The sequence below is a fragment of the Aulostomus chinensis genome, chromosome 14, assembly GCF_037954235.1.
Source record: "Aulostomus chinensis isolate RoL2024-O1b breed Wild chromosome 14, RoL_Achi_v1.0, whole genome shotgun sequence".
NCBI lineage: Eukaryota > Metazoa > Chordata > Actinopteri > Syngnathiformes > Aulostomidae > Aulostomus > Aulostomus chinensis.
This window is the reverse complement of record NC_141333.1, coordinates 2486629-2509192: the sequence shown is the minus strand read 5'-3', so window position 1 is coordinate 2509192 and position 22564 is coordinate 2486629. Positions and strand designations below refer to the sequence as shown.

The window sequence follows — 22564 nt, the reverse complement described above, 5'->3', positions numbered from 1 at the left end:
TTCTTGTCACTCCTGTTAGATCCTCTTCACCACCGCTCCATCATTTTAAACATGAAAGGCCGTTTTCTCTCGTTCCTGTGTTGTGGTTCTTTTTCCTTTGGTCCAGACCGTTTGAATCCCCCAGAACCCTCTGACCTGACTGGTCGTCTGGCATCTAGACAAGAATCTGTTGTTTCGTGGTTGAAAAGTTATGCATCCTGTGAGTGCAGCAGGGAGACTGACGACTAGGCAGCCGGCACCGCTGGCGAGGCAGCGCCGTCAAGCTGTGTCTTCTCAATATCGCCTTACATCTCACCATGTTTTTACTTTGTTCCATTCCCCATTCAAACCAGTACGTTGGCATGGCCACAAACCAGTGGTGAATCTAGAGAAGATGCCAGGTAAATACGTTGGGCAGGACAAAGTGAATGTTTGTTTGTTTGTTTACCCTCATCAGGCAGTGCCACATTCCCCAAATCAGAATGTTCAAACAAATATTCAGTTTTTATGTGAAAATTTGATTTTTTTTTTTAGGGTCGTCTACCAGACACGTTTGACTTGTCTTTAAAGTTCAAAGAGCACATTTTTGCGTCACCTTCATTCGCCGTCTGTCTGATGGCTTCGTTGGTGAGTGTGAAATGCAGATCTGGAAGCTCTGCTGTGGTGCGCAGTCACACTTAAAACAAGGCAGCTCAGGAGCATTTCTCTCTAGGTGAGAGTCACCGTCCTCTGGCTGCACGTCATGACTTTGCAGATGTCTTAGATTCAACAAGAAAGCTGAAACACTCCAAGGGTTTTATACCAAGGGTGATGTGAGTTTTGCACCACCTGTGGAAGACCCCTGTGTCAGTTTGGAGATGCTGGTCATGTTGTGTTTGTTTCCCCTTCTGCAGACTGGAGAGAAATCTGGACAAGTGGAAAAATCCAAGAAGAATGCGAGACAGAGGCAGAACGACTTCAAGGTGTTTGAATGCAATGCAAGCTTTTTAATTTCACACGTTGGCAATGCCCACCATCGTTGCTTTATGGAACGGATGCTCTGTAACCCTGCTGCTTGTACTTTTGTTGTGTGTTTTGTAGAAAATGATAGAGGAAATGACCCACCGGCTGGTGAAGCTCGTCCGGGGGGCTCTGCTTCCTGCCACCCTGCCACAGGCGGAGCTGAATCTTTATGGAGGCTGGGAGAACAAGGCGGAGCTCTCAGGATGCTGGTTCACACAAATCATACACACCGTCAGGTTGCCATGCAGATTTTGTAATCCGGTTCATTCTGACTCATGCATGGGCAGGTCCTTCTGTCTCCGCTCCTGTTAAACGATTTATGGACTCCTTCTCTCTGGGGTCTCTTGTGCAGGGCGTGTCACGAGGCTCTGGCTGCCCTCGAGATCCCAAATGATTTGCTGCAGGTGATCCAGGATCTGCTACTGGATCTGAGAGTTCACTGCCTCATGGTGACGCTGCTGCACACCACAGAGGGTGAGAGGGGGCTGCTAGAAGGGTTAGCCAGGGTTTCCAGTATCAGAGAAATAACAAGGTGCACAAAGATACTTGCATCACTACAACTGTCTTCTGAATGACACTGTGTGAACAGTAGCCAGACGGTGTCTCTGTGCTGATTGTTGAGGTGACAGTTGTCCTCAACCGTCACCTGTATCTCCTACATCCTCCAAAGTAGTAATTGAGAAAGTGTTATGAGACTACACTCAGAAATGCTACTTTCACTTGTGGTTAGGAGTGGTCATTTTGAGAGGAGTGACTGGTTTTCTCTTAATTTTCCCCACTTATGTAGAATTGTGGTCTTAGCCGAGAAAGTTCAAATTTTATATGATGTTGTGGTTTTCCTCAGAAACTGGAAATTCTGTTTATATTTTCATTTGTGTTGAATCTGCTTCAAAGCGATCCCGCTTCATATTTGCAGTCTGTTTTGTCTGTGAGTTCAGTCGACTGTAGAGAGGTTTCAGTTAATTGTGCTCTTGATTCATGTTTATGTTCTCAGATGTCAAGAGGCTCGCTGAGAAGGAGGACTGGGTCGTGGATAACGAGGGGATTACTAGTCTGGTAATGGTCACAAAAAAATTTCATACGATAAATCATCAGTAATATCAGATTAGTTTGATATTTTCTGGTACAGTTTTTAGTTTGGAGAATAGAAATACAGTGCATGATCAGTTTTCGGTCTCTTTGTGGCCTCATTGTGTGTTCATGCCTGTGCTGAGGTTGCGTTTTTTTGCAACATGAAGTTCAACATTGTAGAATCATTTCTGGAACCCGTGTTTCTGTTTGTCGTCTTCCAGCCGTCACAGTTTGAGCAGTGCATGGTCCAGATGCTGCAGTCGCTGAAGGAGCCTCTGGAGATCAAAGCGGGAGAGATGAACGTAAGATGGCGACCAGCGATCACAATCACGGGAGTTTGCAGAGGCACAGATGGGTGACAAATTACAGGGAAAACCAACAGGGCGGCTCCAGTGCACCAGGCCTCTGGAGGGAATGGTGTCCATCCCTGCGGTTACAGGGATGGACACCATTCCTCCAAAACATCTTCTTGAAAGTGAAGTTCCGATGGCACTGTTGGTCCATTTCTATCAGCTGGAGATGCGATGACTGCAAGGGCAAAAGCGTCTTTATCAGGGCTCTACATTCCTGGATTTGTCACCCGTCTGTCACTACCCTGAGCTGCTCGTGCGACGTCAGATTGATCAGACTCACACAAATCACTGACTTTAGATTTGCTTGTTCAAGGGTTGTTCAGAATGTCTCGCTGTGATTTCTTCAGGTCCTGCAGCTGGACCAGGTCCAGGATCAGGCCTCGGAGCTCAGCATGCACATCATGAAGGTAACACAGTCGCCGTCACCTGATTGATTTCAGCAGCACAGAAATAACCTAAAACAAGTTGGATATGGAACAGCGTCACTCACGTGATGGCAACCATGACGACCTATCGTGAACCCGGGGGGGTCCTGCTGAATTGGACCAGACAACAACTTTCTTAACTCTGGTGAGATGGAGCAGGATGTTAGAAGACGGCTCAGACTGGCAGGCTCTCGTAGCAGGGGGCTAACTGAAGCAGCCCTCCGCCTGCTGGCCACGCGGCCACAAATGTGACAGAGAGTTTTACCTGATGGCTTGATGAGCGTCGTGTGAATTTGTTTGGGAGGGTTTGAATGTTAAGGATATTTATTTCCTTGAAGATATGATGAACTGTAACATCGATGATATGAATTGCCATATATAGAACGTCCTGTTCAAGTTGTGGCTCCCTGCACCGACCTGTGTCATGGGTGTGTGTCACACCTGGATGGGACAATTCACTGGTGTCCATGTCTTCAACTCAGGTTTTCATCAACTCCCTGGAGCAGCTGAGCACCAAGACCCACGGAGACATCAACTCATCTCAGTGAGTCTTTGGGTGACTTCTCCTTCGTGATATTGGTCACGACGCTGTGCTTGACCCTCAAGATGTGTTTCCTCTGTGTGTGCAGCAACATCTCCGTGGATCTGTCCTCTCCAGATCGCTTCACCAGCATTCAGGAGTGCTGCAGTCCAACATCTGTAAGCTTGCTGTTTTTTTTCCTCTGTACAATTTCCTTTAAACTGCTTGATATCCTTGATCGACCCGTAGTCTTTCGTCTGGTGGCTGTCAGTGTCACCAAAGCGTGGGCCCTCCTCACACGTTTCTCACTTCATCCTTACCACAAATGTTATCTTTTTTTTTTTTTTCTAGTTGTGGACAAGAAGCATACATCCTCATTTCCTGTAACTTGTTTAAAATGGTTGTTAAGTGCTGGGGAGGAGGAGGAAGAGCTGGGTGTAGAGTTCTTCTGGTAAAGTGAAATGGAGCAAGGTGCAGATGGGGTTTCCCCAACCAAAATATTTGTAGCTGGGGTGAGACTGGCAGGCTCAGTTGAGTGGAGTTGACCAGAGTTCAAACGGTTAAAAGAACAAGAAGAGAAAAAGATCCTTTGAGATTTGTCCCACAATGCGTCCTCATCGTCTCCTGATGTTCGCTAGAACTATGTGAAATGCAGCTGATCAGAATAAGAGTCTGTACTATCCCTTTTTATTGTTTTTTTATGAAACTGTATTATGGAACTTCGGTTTTTGGATGATCATTCCTACAAATATTGAATTGAAAAATAAAAATTAGAATTCTTCAATGCGACATATCAGACTATTATCCAGATGTTTTATGAAGGAATACGTATTTTAAACTTGTATGGTGGACCAGAGTCCATGTTGTGATGACCAAGGGACAAAAAAGGAGAAAACAAGAATTAAAATCGGGGGCACATTTGGTTCAGTCCGGGACAGACCAAAGTAGAATTCAGGACAATTGGGGGACACTGAGAATGAACGTGAATTTCGGGCCCTGTGTGGAGGTATGTTTGATTTGTGTACTTTGTTTAACCTCTGGAGAAGTCAAATACCAAAGTAAAGTTTATTGAATGTAGCGCATCAAACTTTATGAAGAGTGAAAGCCACAAGCGTGTCAGTACCAGAGGTCTGGCTGCTGCTGCTGGTAACTCAGCCTTGGATTTGTGAAGTGTTTGGTATTAAAAAAGTGCTCCAAAATTAGGGATCATGAGTTCTTAGTGTGATTGAAAGGTGGAGATATGAAAGGTTCAGGGAAGCAAGGAAGGAGGAAACAAAAGGAAGGTCAGAGCAGGAGTTGAGACGCGCGGGACGCCGTCATCAGTAGCGCAGAGAAAAACGGAGCTGTTAAATGTGGTGGAAAGTTTGTTTCTGGCTGAGGGATGAAGTTAGGAGCAATTAGACTCATGACAGGCGTGTGTGTGTGTGTGTGTGTGCGTGTGCGTGTGTGTGTGCAGGAGCAGCGTTTGCTGATCATCCTCAGTAACTGCCAGTACCTGGAGAGACACACCTTCCTCAACCTGGCCGATCACTTTGAGAAACACGGGTTCACCGGCACCGAGAAGATCACGCGGGTCAGTGACAAACACGATAAACAAAGGAGCACCGGGCTCCGACCGCTTGTTGATGAGAAGTCTGTTGTGATGTCATCAGCGGGGCTGCTCAGAGAAGGCGGCTCGCCATCTTCTCTGCAGAGATAAGCTTCTTTTACAAGTAAAGGTCATTGACTAAAACGCACTGTTCCAACTTTCACTTCACACACAGACGCAGTGACTCATGGCTGAATGACAAAGCAAAGCAGAGATCGGTTGATGTTTCTGTAAAGAGGCTTTGAAAGAACAATGGGAACACAAACATAAATGTCAACGTGTGAGAAAACCATACCGTGTTCAAGATTCGTCACAGACCACCTCGAGAGCTTTAAACTTTTGAAGACGACCTCGATCAGATGGGACAAACGTTTCTAGCACCTTGTTAACGCTTCCTTTATTTGTCAATGATCTCGAAGGATTATTTTGTAGGTGAAGTAGCAGTGGATGATTTTTTCGCCTCATTTAATTGTTAAGTACTCGCACCTTTAAACATTATTGAAGTACTTAATGCTCGCGTTAGCAACTCCTCTCTGTCCAACAAACACATTTGTGCTCTCCGATGAGCTTCACGTTCCACAGTTTATGAACTCATTATTCTACACGACACAAATTAACCGCAAAATGACATCAATTTTAAGAGCAAGACACATTAAATATTTGTTACTTTATGAAGTTTGTTACAGCTCCCAGTGGTTTACGACGAGAGGATCGGCCCTTAAGAAATGGAGAACAAATCCTAGGAGTGTAGCAATGCAGAGAAGATGAACACAATTTGTAAAAAACAATAATTATAGGACATAACGTGAATAATGTGATTATAAGATGTACATTTTGCTAGTTTGCTTTCCTCCGGAGGAATTATTTTGTGATATTATAAAAATGCTAAGAACATTTTTATCAGAGCCGACAATTAAACACACACATCGTGTTCAGAGCAAAAAATTGGAAACACAAAAAAAATCAAACTTGAGAATTTGAAAAAAGAAGATAATACTTGGTTTGCACACAAGTTTTTATTAAAAGTTGGGGTTTGTATTATATTTGTTTTTTATTAAGTTTTTAGAAAATAATATACCTTGAATATCATCTTCTGACTTTTGGTCAAAGAGAACCAACAATTAATTACCTGAGCGTAATGCTAACACCTGGGTGCTAGCACTCCTACAGCGACTGTGCTAACATGATCCTGTTTTTACTGCCAGTTTTTAGATCACAATCAGCAGTTTAGTCTAGCTTCTTAGCATGCTAACACTTGCTAACTGGCATTCACCAGTGGAAGTAATCTTAATGGGAATGAATAAATTAAACGAACAAGCAAAGCTCAATCTCCTTGTAATCAGTCTCTGCTGCACTTTGTGTTTTGTGCTCATAGACAAACGTTAGCATGCTAAGATGCTAAACAAAGATGGTGTGTACCTCATAGCCGTCTGTCAGATGACGCACCGCTGCCCTCGTCTGATTGAAGGGACACGCCCTCGACGCGCCTCAGCCGAGCACTCAAGTTTGTGTCGTGTGTGTTTCGTTTGAATGGAGCCTTCAGTCCTGCTGTGTTAACGTTCCTCTCTCTGACCTGCCAGGTTAGTGTGGACGCTGTACGGGACCTGGACAGAACCCTGTTTGAGGCCTACATCGAGAGGCAGGCCGACCCCATCGTAGGCTCGCTGGAGCCCGGCATCCACGCCGGGTACTTCGACTGGAGGGACTGCCAGACACCTACAGGTGCTGCAACTGTACACCTGTGCTAGCATGATGTTGTTCCGCGACGTTTGGCTGGCTGACCCAGGTAGTGTGGGACATGAGGCCCCAGCAGGCCTGTGGGATGAGAACTCTCATCACTGGTCTGTGTTCGCGGTTCACGTGTCATGTATGAAGCTCTTTGATGGCTTACTGTAAACACCGCTGAGATCATTGTTTTGGTCCCCGAAGACACCTCATGGCCTTTCTGTGCGGCTGCGGGGGTGTGTGTGCGTGTGAGACTATGTTTTGACTTTTAGCTCCGTGAACACACTGAAAAACCACGGCAAAACATATGCGTAAAAGTGGTTTACCGTAGAACAGGATGCGTGTGTGTGTGCGTGTGTGTGTGTGCGTGTGTGTGTGAGAGAGAGAGAGAGAGAGAGAGAGAGAACTGTATGAGCTGTCAGATAAGCAGGAGCTTCTTAGACTGGACCATCGGACCTCTCTTTGGTTTCTGCTCGTGTGTGTGTGTGTGTGTGTGTGTGTGTGTGTGTGTGTGTTTTGTTCAGTGTATTTTGTGTGAAAGAGGAACATTTTGGACACTAAACCACAGTTGTAGGATATGATACTTTCGCTTGTTGCACTTTTGTGTGGGACTTGTATCTGTGTGTAGAACTCCGGTTTCGGTGCGTTGGGTCTGCTGTCGCCTTTCACTTTGAGTTTACTTCATGTTGGATTGAAATTCTTGCAGGGCACCACGGTAACGACTTCTCTCCCAACCTCTGTCACCACAAACAGTGAGGACGCACATATATGCTCTTTTTAATGCCGAAGGAAAGAGTCTAACCCTGGAAAACCATTTGTGTTTTCACTTTTTGTCATTGTTGGCAGCACTTTATTAATATCAAGTGTAAACAACGTAGTAGAATCCTCCTGGCAGTTTTCCAGCAGGTCCAGAGATAGTCTATTAAAACTGACAAATGTTTTTAAATCGGATATTTATTCACTGTGTATTTAACCTTGAATTCACCTGATAAAATGCTCACCTAGAGGGCACCTGTCCCGGCCGTTGTTGACATCCAGCAGTACAAACAGTTGAAAATGGGGTGAACATGAATGAGTGTAATGAAAGGTGAGCGAAAACGCAGACCGTTGGGGACAATTTTCTGGATGGTTTCGGTGACACGGTTATGAGCAGGCACTCTGACTCGAGGCTCTGATCTCACCATCAGTTACACTTGATTCCTACTCTGCCGTAGCCGCCTGTTGTGGTGATTTTAGCTCCTCCTCCTAACTTATGCCAGGATGCAGGGGAAGCTAACTTTCAGGACAAACATGAGCGGGACATGAAGAGAGCGTCGGCCATATTGATATTGGTTCCTGCTTGTGTGTACAAGGATAAGGAGGAAACAGCCCAAGGAGAGATTTCTCTATGAAAGTCAACCAAAGTGAAATGTCTGCAGGCATGAACCTGGAACTCAGGTAGCGTAGCGTAACATCCGGGTCCCTCATCAAGTCTGTAGGTTTTTTGATACCTGAAATAAGGTCAGTGTTTATGCTAGCTGGCTGTGACTGAAAATACATCTGTAAATACCACACTTGCGATCATCAGATTGTTCATGGGTCTTAAACGTGGCGGCGGGGGGGGGGGGGGGGGGATTGTGGATGTTAAATATCATCAGAGTTAAAAGAGAAGAAGCGTGAAGCTAAGATGCGGTGACGCTGAATCCATGCGTCTGACGTGTGGTGCTTTTGTAGGCTAACGTTAGCTTTGTACTGCTAACCATTGTGTTTACACTCCAAACGTCATCGTCAGCGTTCATGGGTGAGGAGGCTCGTGAACAGAGCTGATATTCTGCAGAAATTCAAAAACCCATGCGACAGTCCCTTCAGGAGAGGCTAACATCCTGTTGGACAACAGAAATACCTGCGTGGGCGACTGAAGTTTCTCGTTAGCTCTCCTCCACATCCATCTGTGTTTCATTGGAGTTGTGTGTCCTCGTCCCTTAGGTGTAAGGAACTACCTGAAGGAGGCTCTGGTCAGCATCATTGCTGTTCACGCCGAGGTACAAACACCTCTTACACTCTCAGCATTCGTCCGAACTTCTCTTCACCCTGTGACTCCTCACCTCTGAACGTTCCCCGCCAGGTCTTCACCGTCTCTAAAGACCTGGTTCCTCGGGTCTTGTCTAAAATCGTTGCGTCGGTTGCGGACGAGATGTGCCGCCTGATGCAGTGTGTGTCCTCATTCAGCAAAAATGGAGCCCTGCAGGTACAAACATCAAACACACACAAACACACTCACTGTGTGTTCACACCAAACGCGAATGCAAATTTCGCGTCCCGTTATTCGCGCAAATTTGACCGCCGGATCATTTTAGTGTCCATTTGTGTCATTCACGCGAATTCGCAAATATGCTCACTTGGCCGAGTAGCGAGTGTTTCCGGCAACGTTTCTTTCCGCCATTTCACCATGGATATTCACAGAACTGTTGCGTTGTACCTGCTGTGGAAGGCCGAAATACGTCGGAAAACTAAACGCTGTCGTATCTGGGTTATCAGCACCATCTAGAGGCGAGCTCAGCTCGGTAAAATTCACTGCTCGCTAGGATCGGTGACAGAATGTAACGAATGGACACCAACTTATTCAACCGGTTCTTGTAATTTTGACACGTGGTGTCTTGTACCAATCAACTTGTCCTCCATCTTGTGACACAGTCAGTCGTGACGTCGGGACAACCTCAACGCTGATTGGCTGTCGTAATGCGAATTTGTCGCCAAAGTTGAATATTTTCAACTTGCGCAAATGAGGCGAAACTCGCCATTCGAATTCGCCTCATTTGCGCCGCCCAACTGAAAATTCGCCTCATTCGCGCGTTTGCATAGACTTGGTGTGAACACACAGCTAGGCAGCATTTTACATTCATACTAAGACCCTGACTTATAAGGCAACCCCCACACACACGTACACACACACATCAGGGATTTTACCTGTGGTTTCTGACAATGGCACCATTCGCCTCATGCTACAAACTGCTTACAGTCAGTGGTGATGATTTTATTGTCTCTCTGGTCACTTGACAACCCCACACCCCCTTCCTCTAAACCTTCTTTTTCAGGCTCGACTCGAACTTTGTGCCCTGAGAGACGCCGTAGCCACATATCTAAACCCTGAGAGCAAGTAAGCGCAGCACGCACGCATGCACACGCATGCACACGCGCAGCAACAGACGGGGACCCTCATACATGCTCGGTGATTTATGGCTGTCACAGACATAAATCTTAGCAGTTGCACATCCCTCCCAACAATCCCTGTGTATGTTAGACGGTGGACTCTAGAAGGAAGTGAAAGCAATCTGGTTCTGCTGTGTGGGTGCACTTTGGTGTGTGTGTGTGTGTGTGTGTGTGTGTGTGTGTGTGTGTGTGTGTGTGTGTGTGTGTGTGTGTGAGTGAATGCCTGCATGCAGACTCACTCTGAACTGTATTTCCTGGTTGCCATGTTAATAAAAGTGCTTTCTTTTTTTTCTAGTGCCAGCTTCAAACTGGCCTTGGAGGTGCTGCCTCAGCTGCACAGTGGCGCCGATAAGAAGTGAGTGTGATGCTCAAGGAGTGATGCAGGGACGAGTCCTCAAACCTGGAGCAGAGCTGAGCTGAGCTCTCATTGTCGGACTCCCAGTTCTCTCGTCTCGTAGTCCACCAGTTCACGGTTAAATGCCTGAAATAAGCTGGCGATGATTTAACCTTGTGTTCCGATTCATAAGATATGTCAGTGAATGCTACGTGCTCGACCTGTTTACGTGTCTTCAAAATGTCGGTCGTCATCATTTGCTTAGACATCATGCGTGTGCAGAGTAGTTTGTCCGTGGCCTGCCGCTAGCTCTGCGCGCATGAAGCCTGGAACACGCCGCAGACGTGCAGCCGTGTTTTGAAGTCGCTGCCGTTCTGCCCTCCCTGCAGCACGAACCAACCTCTTCCTGGGGTCAAGATTCCGTCCCTTCAATTGAATAACTGGAGAAGGGCGTCGCTGCACTGTGATGGGAGGACAGCGAGCCTGCCGCAAAAAAGTAGAGATGCAAAAACCCCGCTGTGCTTTTGGTGGAGGGGACTTGTGGCAACGAGTGAGGTTTAATCTTTTTACTTGGGTTCAGAGGAAGTTCCCCTGATTCCCCTGTGTTTTGGTCTCTTCTGGCAGGTTGCTGGAGGAGCTGCTGAACAAGTTTAAGAGCAGCATGCAGCTGCAGCTGACCTGCTTCCAGCCGTCCTGCATCCAGCCTGTGAAGAGATAAATGAAGTCCTCTGCAGCTCTGCTTTGTTTGCTATCACCGTGACATCAGTAACAGTCACCACTTTATCATTTACTCATCACTTTAGTCAGCGTCACTTTCAGGTTCTGCTTCTCTTATTGGGCATAAACGTTACTTCATCTAATCTCCCAGACACTAAATGAGTCGATCTCATTGTTACTGTGCAGGACAGTCCCTGTTTCCTTGGTTATTCTAATTACCTTTCACTTTACCAGCAAAAGCCTGTGTCAGCACCAGCGCGAGCGGCTGCATGGTTTAATTAAGTTAAAAATCACAATTACGCATTCTCGTCAGCTGCATCAAAACAAGCGCTCCCTCTTTCTCCCTCAGCAAAGAAAAACGCAGCGTTCCGCCATGTGAGGCCGAGCAGCCGAAACCAAAAGGAAAATCAACCCAGAGAGGAAGAAAGTTAACGTTTCTAAAGGAATCCATCAGAATCCTTTCTGTTGCCTCAAGATGATGAGCTGCTCCTCTTTTCTTTTCTTTTTTTGTCAGCTGCCATCATTTTTGGGGTCGCATTTCCTTCCGTATGAGGTAAACGCGAGAGAATATTTGAGGTAGAGGCTCGGGGGCGTGGTCGCGTCCAGAGAGGTGAAGCTGGAGCCTCCACGGCTGTCAGGAGCTCTCAGGGTGGTGCCGATGCTCCGTGTCCTGTCAACTTAACTGCCCAATAAAACGAGACGCATTACGATGAAGAGGTCTTATATCTTTGCTTTATTGGGGGGGGGGGGGGGGGGGATCATTGTTTCGTTTTTTTTGTCAGAAGGTCCTCGTTATCAGAGGTGTTTTCTGAACTCTTCAAAGGTTTTGCCTGAATGAGGCCGTCTGACGGTTGACGCTCAATCTGCGATGATTCAGGATGAGACTGAACTTTAAAGTAGACGCGATTTCCTGTAGCCTCTCGGCTGGAGGTGTCAGCAGAATAGGCCAAAAGTATTTATCACATTAACAACAGGGCAGGATGTTTTTTTAATACGGTTAGAAACCACCTTTGTGTCCGACAGCACAGATGTGAGGTTCTTACTCAGCATCAGATCATTCGTCGTGTTGAGGGAGATATCAGTTCCTGACAAAAGCGATAACTTGACTTACTCTTGCACATCGATGCAGTTGAGCACCGAGGTATCTATCAGATCTTTGGCCTTGCAGGAAATTTGCTGACCTCAGATCAGATGGTGTAAGACACTCAGCCTTTTTTTTTTTTTTTTTGAAAACATATTTTCATTTTCTTTGTGCCAGGGTTGATGAACAAATGAATGTGAAAACTCTATTTTTAGTGTCATGGTGTGTGTGTGTGTGTGTGTGCGTGTGTGTGTGTGTGTGTGCGTGTGTGTGTGTGTGTGTGTGCATGTGTGTGTGCGTGTGTGCGTTTTGTAGAGTGACAGGGAGGTGAAACCCGATACCATCTGGATTTAGCACAAAGGGGCCAATTAATGCTGCACTGTAGCACAGATATCACCTCCTGCGTCCACTGGGTGGCGCAACGACTCCCCTCAGCTTGTAGACCTCCTCAGGACCGTCATCGAATGTCACGCCATGTGGCGTCCAATTACTGCAGGGTGAAAGTGGCCTCCTCGTCTCAGTAACGTCGTAAAACCGCAACGGTCCTAACAGTAACCCGTCAAGTCCTCCAGGTGTTTCTGACCTCACCTGAGATTAATCTGTCTTTGTGTGTGTGTGTGTGTGTGCGCGCGCGTGCGTGCGTGTGTGTGTGTGTGTGTGCGCGCGCGCGCCATCTTTGGATGAGCGGTTGGAGCTGTGGTGGAGGGAATCAGCCCGCCCTGGTAGCAACTTGTCACAAGGTAGCCACAAACTACAGCTTCCTGTGTTTTGCTGTAATCACATTTTTGCTTCAGTGACATGTTTTTCTGTTAACCAAAATGTTCCTCCTGAATACCAGTTTGGTTGGCTAACACTTCCCATCCACTCCCACTCATTGTGCTAAGCTAACTAGCAGCTAGCTGGTCTCTCTGGGTTTCAGCTCCCTAATGCAGCACAGAGGAGAGAGGGTTATCTGTCCTCTTGCTAATGGTCCGTTAGCTTGAAGCTAACTGTGTCAGTTCTTCTCGAATGGATTTTCATAGATTCTTCCAGTACCAGTGACACTTCCTCTCACTCGACGCACGTCAAACGTTGCTGCTGCAAACATCAATGTGTCATTCTCCAGTGGAACATTTTGCCAGGGTGTGTTGTGGCAGACGGTTAGTGTGTGTTCACGCTTTGCTTCAAGCCAGCGGGTGAAGCCATTCATCTCTGGAGCTGCCGCTCACCACTTCATTCGCGCTCTCTAGCCCATCCTTGTATGGGTGTATGCTGGGTGCGGCCCGTCGTTACTCAGGGCAGCAAACTGAAATCGGATCCCAGAAGAAGGTGGCGTTGACATGAATTGTGATCACGGTAGTGGGCACAGAGACCAAGCGACATGAGTCACACACCAGCTTGCGTGGCAAGAGGAGTGATTTGCCAATTCAGACATCCTGGTGCCCTCTTAAATCTCAATTTGAAATTGAATCTTTCACATGAGCTGAAGAAGTCACGACGGCGACAGGTGTCAACAGTCGGCCCTGTCTTCTGTCTTGTTTCCTATCTTCATGCAGGGGAAAGCCACGCAGAGGTTGTTTTCATTGCCTGCGTTCTAAACTTAGCACTCTGCCCTCCCACGTATTCACTCACAAAATAATTTCAAAGCCTAAAAGCTCATCCGTTCTCCACCAGCTCTCTGTTTACAGTAACAGAGGTGAGAGGGGGAGTTTTTTTTCTTTAATTTCTTTTCGCTGGCAGTCCGTTCCATTCAGGAGGCAAAGATGACTCGGTCCGTGACAACATTCAGACCTTGACCTGATATTTCTTCAGTGTGTCATAGAAAGCACGGAGAAATTTGACGTGCCGGAGAGAATTTCGCCTCAATAGTGGAGCAGAAGTACCTTCGAGGTTTTGTCTGCCGGATCAACATTATGACATTCCTCACTGGAATCTTTTAGCTTGTTTTGTAATTTGGTGTTAATTAACATAAAAAAGTAAGGTACTGAGCACCCACAAACCAGCGCAGGAGGCCGGGCTCTGGAGGACCCAGGAAGTGACCAATAAAGAACCCCTTCTCCATTTTTTCTCTCTCCAATCAGAACGAGTGAATAATAACTCAACTTTTAGTCAGGACTGCGAACATTAGCTACTCAAGCTATCGGTATAACTCTAGCCGAGGTAGCTAACGTTATCCTTGTTGCAACGTTAGCTGAATTAGCTAACATGAAACAGTGCTGACTCTGACAGGCCTTTTTTAAACATAATATCCAGGTGAATTAACATAGTAATCTGAATTAATTGGTTTATCACAATGATGAATAGTGGATGGGCAGGTTAGCGCACCTCTGTCAACATTCAAGCAAATCATGAATGCTTGAATGTTGTTAAAGGGACACGCCTCTCCTCTGTGCTGCATTAGACAGCCCCCAGACACCAGCTGACCGCTAGTTAGCTTAGCACAATGAATGGTAGCGGATGAGAATCTCCAGAACATACTTTTTCTACAGTAATTAAACTGGAGTTGTGTACATGATTAATCAAAAATGTAGTTTTAGGGTCAGATGCGTACAGATTCCTTGACCGCGCCTGAAAACATTGTAGAAGAGCGACTGCTGCTGCTTGCTCGCTTCGCAAGTCGGCTGCTACAAATCACAGCCGACTTGCTAAGCGAGGATGAGGAGGATCACTTCCTGACGAACACGCATCACAAACCTGAATACACAGAGGACCCACTAGTCTCCATCCCTCCCTGTTCCCCCTCTTCTCCTGTTGAGGGTGGTGGGGGTGGAGCCTATCCCAGCAGCCTTCCCCCTGGACAGGTCACCAGTCCATGGCAGGGCCAACACATAGAGACAGACAACCATTGGCTCTCCCAGCCACCCTACGGTCAATTTAGAGTCTGGATTAACCTGGTCCCTCTTGATGTCTTTGGACTGTGGAGGAAGCTGGAGTACCAGAGAGAACCCAGCAGGAACAGGGAGAACATGGAGACTCACACAGAAAGACCCCGTGCTGCAGCCGGGGCTCCACCCACAACCTTCTTGCTGGGGGGCCACAGTGAGGACCACTGCTCCACTGTGCCCCCCACTAGTTTCATGAAGCTAATATATGGAGGTATCCACTACCAGTGATATGCTAAGCTAACTAGCACTCAGAAGGTCTCTGTGTTTCAGTTCACCTGAGGCTCACAGGAGGAAAGGGTCTTTCCTTGTCCGGCCCTGCAGACGATGGCCGAGGACCACATTCCACATCAAGATGTGACCTGAGAGGTTCTGCTCTTATTTTTACTTGTCACTATATTTACATTTTACGGTAAAACTACAGTTAACACTTAACTTTATGATTAAAAAGGAATCAGCTGAGTCTTCTCTGTGTGAGGTTTCATCTTCAACGTCCTTGCGTGCTAAACACGTCGAGGTTTTCCAACTAAAGCATCATTTGTTTGGGTTTTTTTTGTTTTTCAGTTAGCAACCAGATCAAGCAAAGACATCTTTACTCTTCCTGTAAATGGTTTGGCACAGAGAAAAATATGTTCATGTGTTTTTATGATTGTTTTCCATGGAAGTGGAAAAAGACTGTAATTTGAAGCCAGGAAGGCTTCTCTCTCGCACGGCGTGGAAAGCGTGGCCGACCTCTTCCTCTCTCTCCTCCCCTTGTGATGTCATCGTTGTTTGTGACGACGTGTTTTGATTAACCAGCTTCATCCTGCATCTCAACCACACTTCCTGTTCAGACACAGGCTGTCAAGACTTTACACTTTATTGTTTTTGGAACAGAAATATCACTCTCATATGAACAGAAGAACGTTTTCCTCAGACTTGATGTATAAAAATATATGATTCAAAACTGAGCTGCATGAGCCTGTCTTAACGCCAGCACTCCCACGGTTTCTCCACCGACCCGCCAAGTACAAAACTCCAGTTCATTCATAATTTACAAATGGTGATAGTGTCTCAATGAGAAAAAAATGTACAAAAACAAAATCCTACATTCTGTACAGTTCAGTATTTCTGTAAGTGTTTCTGGCAGAAAGTTAGACGAGACAATGCCGCTGTTCCTCTCTTCAGGTTTTGTACAAATTAATCGGGATATTTGGTGTTAGATGGTGAGATTTAGAGGTGCCAGCAGGCGGGCGAACAGAACCGGCCGCCCCAGGGCTTCACCTGGCGCGCGTCTGATCCTGGCTTCACATGCAGGATCAGTCCTGGCAAGGACGCGAGGATCCAGCGTCACGCCACCCTGCTCCCCCTCAGTCAGCGCTGATACAGGAAATCAATGCTCTGAAACCATAGCCTGCACAGGAAGTTGTGCTCTGCAACTACGGTTTTAAGGCAAAGAAGAAGAACGAATTATGTGATTATTAGTGGGCGGAGCCAACTAAGTGTCAGCCACGTGTCAGGACCTTGCAGCGTCAAAATCCCTCAATCAAATGTGGACGTGTCCGGTATCGCGGGTGTGGATTGGAGGGCGACTGGCGGGCGATTACACAAAGTTCTGCGGCTTCACTTTGGATGGATGCGTCCATGTTTTACAGCGATGACATCACAGCCACACAAGGTCAGACGTACACCGTTACAGCTTTGCCGTTAGGACTTCCCTAAACTGGCATGTGACATGAGCAAAGCATGTTGACAGCCTGACATTTGCATCACCCCTGAGACCGAAGCAGCGAGCGGTCGCTCCCCTGCACTTCACACTTGCTTTCTCTCTTGTTCTGCTGCCGCGGCTTTGACCGACTCCAGGCTCCCCTGATATTTTCTAGTGGCTTTTACTTTTGATGAAGACGGCCGCCGTGAGTACCGTGCCAGCCTGCACACGGCGCTGCCTTCATGCAGACGAGCGGCAGAAATCTTTCCGTGCGAACAATTTTCCGCGTGCAAAGGCGTGAGTCCTCTGAAGCCAAGTCCTCCGGTCCTGCAGAGAACCCAACGGTCCAGGCCTCATGCTAAGCTAACGGCTGCTGGCTGTATCGTCGCGCCACCGAGCGCCTCGTCTAATTCTCTGCCAGAAAAACAAGTACGTGTCTCCCAGAATGTCAAAGTTTTCCTTTAAGGCACTAAAATTCACCTCACAGGGCGAGACTACAATCACCTCAGCTGTCAGTTTTGTTTGCATAAAATAAAAAATGTTTCCCTGAAAATGCAGTAAGACAATAAAATAACACTTCAACTTGAGACACAGAAGCCGTCACAAACGGACATCGGAATGTTACACCGTCCACGAGCGTCTCTCAGACCTTTCCAGCCGAAGGCTCGTCGAAGTTATCGGAGGTTTTAACAGTTTCTAGAAGCCACCCGGGTCACTCCTGCAGGCCGTGGTGGTGTGTGATGGCCCTCTGGTAGTCCTCTGAGGCGTTCATGTGGTCCGTGACCACCTGGTGCTCGTAGCTGCGGTAGAAGTGACCGCCCGTCTGCTGGGCGTAGTAGACGAGCTGCCTGGCACACAGCGGCTCCACCTGTGAGGCAAGGAAGGAGGTCTTTACCTGAGGCTGCCTTCAATCTTAAAGTTAAAAACCTCATCTGTGGGGGGGTGGGGGGGGGGTGTCAGCTGTTTTTAGGCCACAGAGAAGAGAAGCTTTGTTTTTTTTTGGGGCTTCTGCCCCGTTGGTCGTGTGGGGCCAGAGGCAGGATCCTGATTCTGCTGGTCAAAGGTCAACGTGACCTCACAGGTGGGTAATATTGGCCCTGTGTTGTCAACCAAGCAACGCTGGAACCCTTTGGAAGGTTTCTAGCTGTGCCGGTGCCTCAGAGACTCCTTAATATTTTGTGGCACTTCCTTGACTTCTGCAGCCAGTTGACAAGAAAATACACTTTAACCTAAAAAGATCAATAAAAATGAATGCGTCCCTGTCGGGGCTCGGTCCAGACCCTTCAACGTGAGTATGAAGCTAAATTTGAGTGAGAGTTGAACCGAGGGATCGGCAGGTCGCTGTGTGAGGTCACCTGGACAGTGAGGGTCCGCCTCTGCCGCTGAGGGTCCAGACAATCGTCGCCAAAACTCAGCAGCACCTGAAACCGAGGCGGCGGCCGACCGTGGAGCCCGTAACTCTGGATCTCTGTTGGCCAGGAGAGAGACGAGACCTTGTCAGCCACGATAAGCTTCCATGTCACAAATTCACCTGAAACGATTCAAATGATTTCAGCTGAAGAAGTTTGACCTTTCAGTGATTCAACGGGAAAGTCCTGGTCACGCATGCAAATGAGGCTCTGTGAGACCAACTGCTGCACAGCTGCATCTGTCTCAGCGTGTGGGCGTGGGTGATGAGGCAGTCAAGAAGTCATGTGAGTCTCGTCTTATAAAATCACACGTGTGCTACAGCTGCTGATGGGGGGGGGGGGGGGGGGCTCTTAGATTTATTCTTACATTTCTCTAAAATACAGTAAATGAGCTGTGGAAAGTTTCCTCTGAGAAAATTTCAGCGGAAGGCGAACCGTCCCACCAACGTCACAAAAGCTACGGTGACAGACGTGAAGAATTAAGATTTAACCAGAAAAACAGGAGTTCCTCACCAGGTGAAGGCATGGAGAGCTCCGATCTCAGATGCATCACGTGCTTGAACGCACCTGTGGGGCGCGAATGAAGTCCTACCTGGGTTTTTGCAGCTTCAAAATCCTCCCGGCACTGAGCCAGCGTCCAGCAAGGGTTACAAACTCACGGCTTTTGCCGCAATTATCAAGAAATCTCTCCAGACAAGACCCAAATATTCCGAGGTCACCTGGAGGGTAATTCTGACGTCGCACCGAGATGTCGTGTCGACGTTGATTCACTTCCCCTCACGTCTACTGTTCCTGTCACTCACTCTAATCTTAGTAGAGCCACACAACAGTGAGCAGAAATGAGGCTGGGCCTTTGCTTCCTGCCTGTCAGACTAAAGGGAGGGTTAAAATAGACCAGGGTTGACCCGAGTCCAAACCCAAGGAAAGGACGAACACTCTTAGGTCTTAAAGTGAAATCGGTGTTGTGAGGTCTCGTGCTCGCGCCTCACCTGTGACGTAGTCCTGCGTGGAGAGCAGTCTACAGCTGACCTCTTGCTCCAGCTTGTTGGGTTTTTCTCCGTAAGGCGACAGGCCTCCCTGCCAGTACACTTGTCCCTGGCACAGCCGCCGAGCGTAGAGGCCGTCTGGGGTCATCCACAGTAACACCCCCCTCTCCAGGGTGGAGGGGGGGCTCGGCGGACCCTCGTCGGCTCTCGTCTGAGCTGAGACGCTGTCCACAGGCAGCGCCACCAGCTCGGGTCCTCCTGAGGGTAAGTAGTGCTTATCCTCTGTGGAGCACGGCGTGATGTGACACCCCTCCGGGCTGGACGTGGTCACCTCCCTCACCAGGGTGTCCCGGTAAAATATAGAGACATGGAGGCGGAGGTCTGGGTTGAGCACAACACAGGTGGAGGTCACACACGTGTGTATTGATGGCTGCTTCAGATATTTAATTCTCAGGGTAGTTTTCCTGCTGCCACCAGGTGGTGCTATGACTAATGCGCCCCACTGAAAAGGACCATTCTACCCCCCCCCACCGCCACCACCAGGTTTGATGGAAATCAGCTTTGTAGTTTTTGTCAGAAACCAGCTGAATGACCATCGCCACCAACGACATCATGACCACCTCTGGTGAAGCTCCTGACGCCCAAGAGGACCTGTTGGTGTACCTGAGAGCGCCTCTGCTGATCGGATGCTGGCGTCCACACTGAACGGCGAGGGCTGATTCTCCCCTGGACCGTAGGAGTAAATCGAGGCTCTGAGCTGGTATCCTACACACACACACACACACACACACACACACAAGATTACCAAAGGCAGTAATGTGTGTGTAAAACTGGCGAAGCAGGATGCTGGAACGCTGAGCGCTGTACCGTTCTCCATGGGGGGGCCCTGCCACGGCAGGCTGCGGGGGGGGCAGTGACACTGAGAGAAGGGCAGCTCAGGCAGGGACAGCTGCTCTTGACAGTAGTCCCTCCAGTCCGGGGTCGGGAGGTACTGGGACATCTGGGCGAGCGACACACAAACAATCCGTGAAACCAACTTTTCTGTGCACATGACCGTCGTGCTGCGTTCACATGCCCATCTAGAGAGTAGGACTTCTTGATAAAAGACTTCTAACATTTGTGCTTCACGTTCCACATGAGGAAGTCGTTCCCTCGCGACCTCGAGGGTCGTTCACGCCACGGTTGACAAAAACCCAGACGTCAGGAGCTCAGAGACTCCATGGAAAAGCAGCAGATCTTTTATTTCTGAATCTGGAAGAATCGATCATCAGGATAGTTGCCGATTGATTTTTCGCTGATTTGACGAGCCGATTACTCGCCGCAGTTCTGCCTGACGACTAATGTTGATTAAATACGATTTTTTTTTTTTTTTCAATATTTGTCTCAAACAAGCTGATGGGCCAGAGAGGTCCAGGTGACTGTGACAGGCGTGTTTGGCAGAAGTACACAAGTGTACTGCAGTACTTGTTGTTTCACATGTCTCGCACTCGTGTGACCTCACGTAGCGCGCACCCCCCCCCCCCCCTTCTCATTTTCATGTGTATGAAAATCACCTGAGGCTGCAGGACGGGGTAGGACGTGTGCATGGAGAAGCTCACGGGACTCAGGGGACTGTCCTCCTGTCGGGGCCCTGAATGCAACACACAGACAGAAACCTTAACTCCCAGCCGTGACTTTCCAGCGTCACTCCAGCCTTCATGTTCAGGTTTTCATGTGAGAACAAATGGAAACAGGAAAGCTGTGGTTTGGAAGCCTGCAGGCCCACAGCACCTCACCTGAGCAGCAGACGCACTTTTGTGTGAAAGTGTTTCACCTGCTGCTCTTTGGACTCTACACCTGCCGAGGCTTTGGTTCAATTTCATGACGGCTGAATGGCGTCGTTCTCTAAAAGTCAGATTTCTTGCAGTCGACCTGAGTCGGGGGTTTGCTGCTCCACTCCTTGTGAGTGTAATTTTTCAGGGCAGAGTTGGTGACCTTTTATTGAAGCCACAAAAAAAAGTTCCAGCTCTGCCCCCCTCAGGCCGCCCTAAGACATGAGCAACGTTCTAGGTGTTTGAGGTGGGACTGACTCTTCTTGGCGCCCTCTGGGATGATGCGGTAGACTTTGTAGGGGTCCGAGATGTCCAGCTGGCTTCGCTCCACAAGCTCCTCGAAGTCGTTGCTCTTGTTGAGGGCGCAGCGGAGGCGGGTCTTCCAGGTCGGCGGGTCGGGTTTGTCGATCCCCTCCCGGAACTTTCCTTTAAACAGCGCCCAGGCCTGCAGGACGGGTCACAGCGCACTGTTAGAACACTGAGGGCACGGGTTTCAGAGCTTACATGTCACCTCCCAGTTCACGAGAAGGAACCCGGTTTCAACGTGAGAAAACAAAAGTTGCAGGTTTGCAGCCTCTTCAAAGTTGAATCTGTCCCAGGAGAGGGCGAGCAGGCGACCTCAAGCTGAAGCCAACGCTTGAAGACTTGGACGGCCAGAGAACGACTCCTCGCTTCAGTGTCGAGACAAAAGCAGTGTTTGAGTTTCTGCCCAAATTTGTACCGTGATACTTTAATATTGTGACAAAAGTACTTCAGTACTCCCCAGGGATGCCTCAACAAAGAAACAAGATTGAGTCTCTTAGCAGCAGATCTCTTAACTTGTAGTTTAGGGTTTTTTAATGTTTTGAAAATACTAAAAAGAACAACAACAAAAATCCAACATGCAGAAAAATAAAGCAGTAAAAAAAAAAAAAGATTCAAACCACATTTTGGTTGAATTGGTTTTATTTAGAAATGTTAAAAAACAAAAAGGTCCGGAAGTTTTCTTTCTTTATTTTACTTTTTATTTTTATTTTTTGTTAAAAAGGAATTTCACTGAAATAAATAGAAATCAATAAATCGATGTCAGAGATATTTCTGATCGATCTTCAGGCCCGGAGAGCTTTAAATACTGAAGTCAGAAATTCAACTGGTTACACACACACACACACACATATATATATATATATATATATATATATATATATATATATGAATCATTTGATCTGGATCTCAGGGGGGGCGCATCCTCCCGCGGCGCCGTGGAGACCCCGGCGATGCGGGAGGATGCGGGTCTCGTACCTTGAACAGCGCGGCGTCCTCGTCCCGGTTGTAGTCCTGCTTCCCGGCGTGTTTCCACGGTATCCTGAAGATTGTTTTGTCGTCGTTCTCCCAAACCAGACCGGGATATTTCCCGCAGTCCACCTGGTCGATCAGCCACTGGCGCAGCTTTCCGTTCCCGCTGCTGCCGGAGCCTCCGTAGTCCAGCTCGGGGTTCATCTCTGCCGCTCGGCGTCTGCCTGTCCGTCTGTCACGCTCAAGTCTCCCACGCAGGCTCCGGTCTGCTGGAGAAACTCCTCAAGTTTTGGAATCAGTCAGAAAGTCCTCATCATCGCCGCGTGCCCGCTTAAATCCTCCCGCCCGCTTGCAGCGCGTGGTGGGGGGGGGGGGGGGGGGGGCGGAGACAGAGATGCTGCTGCTGAGGAGGAGGAAGAAGGGGGACGCACCTGCTGCCTCCCGCGAAGCTTATCAGCGCAAGACAGCGGCTGAACTCCGGTAAGACACCCGGGGAAACCCTGCTGACCCGTGACCCGCAGCCGCAGCCGCGGAGAGACGGAACAAAACAA

General features: G+C 48.1%; 2 protein-coding genes across 2 annotated transcripts in view; one reads left to right on the top strand and one right to left on the bottom strand.

The window, feature by feature from the left end:
* Positions 1 to 11619, top strand: part of exoc2 (exocyst complex component 2) — a 48103-nt gene extending 36484 nt beyond the window's left edge. Inside the window, exons 14-28 of the mRNA XM_086223998.1 lie at positions 873 to 941; positions 1060 to 1217; positions 1334 to 1455; positions 1976 to 2037; positions 2274 to 2354; positions 2753 to 2812; positions 3313 to 3374; positions 3460 to 3529; positions 4807 to 4923; positions 6519 to 6660; positions 8629 to 8684; positions 8768 to 8890; positions 9738 to 9799; positions 10148 to 10207; positions 10811 to 11619. Of these exons, the coding sequence (XP_086080124.1) occupies positions 873 to 941; positions 1060 to 1217; positions 1334 to 1455; positions 1976 to 2037; positions 2274 to 2354; positions 2753 to 2812; positions 3313 to 3374; positions 3460 to 3529; positions 4807 to 4923; positions 6519 to 6660; positions 8629 to 8684; positions 8768 to 8890; positions 9738 to 9799; positions 10148 to 10207; positions 10811 to 10904 (1338 nt within the window). The 3' untranslated portion in view covers positions 10905 to 11619. The remainder of the gene's footprint in view (positions 1 to 872; positions 942 to 1059; positions 1218 to 1333; positions 1456 to 1975; positions 2038 to 2273; positions 2355 to 2752; positions 2813 to 3312; positions 3375 to 3459; positions 3530 to 4806; positions 4924 to 6518; positions 6661 to 8628; positions 8685 to 8767; positions 8891 to 9737; positions 9800 to 10147; positions 10208 to 10810) is intronic.
* Positions 11620 to 15688: 4069 nt separating this feature from the next.
* On the bottom strand, positions 15689 to 22331 carry LOC147249429 (interferon regulatory factor 4-like). Its single transcript, XM_086223427.1, has 8 exons — positions 22020 to 22331; positions 20997 to 21183; positions 20481 to 20557; positions 19795 to 19927; positions 19591 to 19692; positions 18931 to 19308; positions 17888 to 18000; positions 15689 to 17400 (listed from the first exon to the last, which is right to left on the bottom strand). Exons 1-8 carry the CDS (start codon positions 22215 to 22217, stop codon positions 17245 to 17247), a joined length of 1344 nt encoding a protein of 447 aa, XP_086079553.1. The 5' UTR covers positions 22218 to 22331; the 3' UTR covers positions 15689 to 17244.
* Between the last annotated feature and the right edge of the window lie 233 nt (positions 22332 to 22564).

Coding starts and splice junctions, on each gene's coding strand:
- LOC147249429 (XM_086223427.1), bottom strand. CDS start 22,217: ATGAACCCCGAGCTGGACTACGGAGGCTCCGGCAGCAGCGGGAACGGA. Junction 19,928..20,480: donor ACCCCGTCCTGCAGCCTCAG/GTGATTTTCATA, acceptor TCGCTCGCCCAG/ATGTCCCAGTACCTCCCGAC. Junction 19,693..19,794: donor GGGCCCCCCCATGGAGAACG/GTACAGCGCTCA, acceptor GTGTGTGTGTAG/GATACCAGCTCAGAGCCTCG.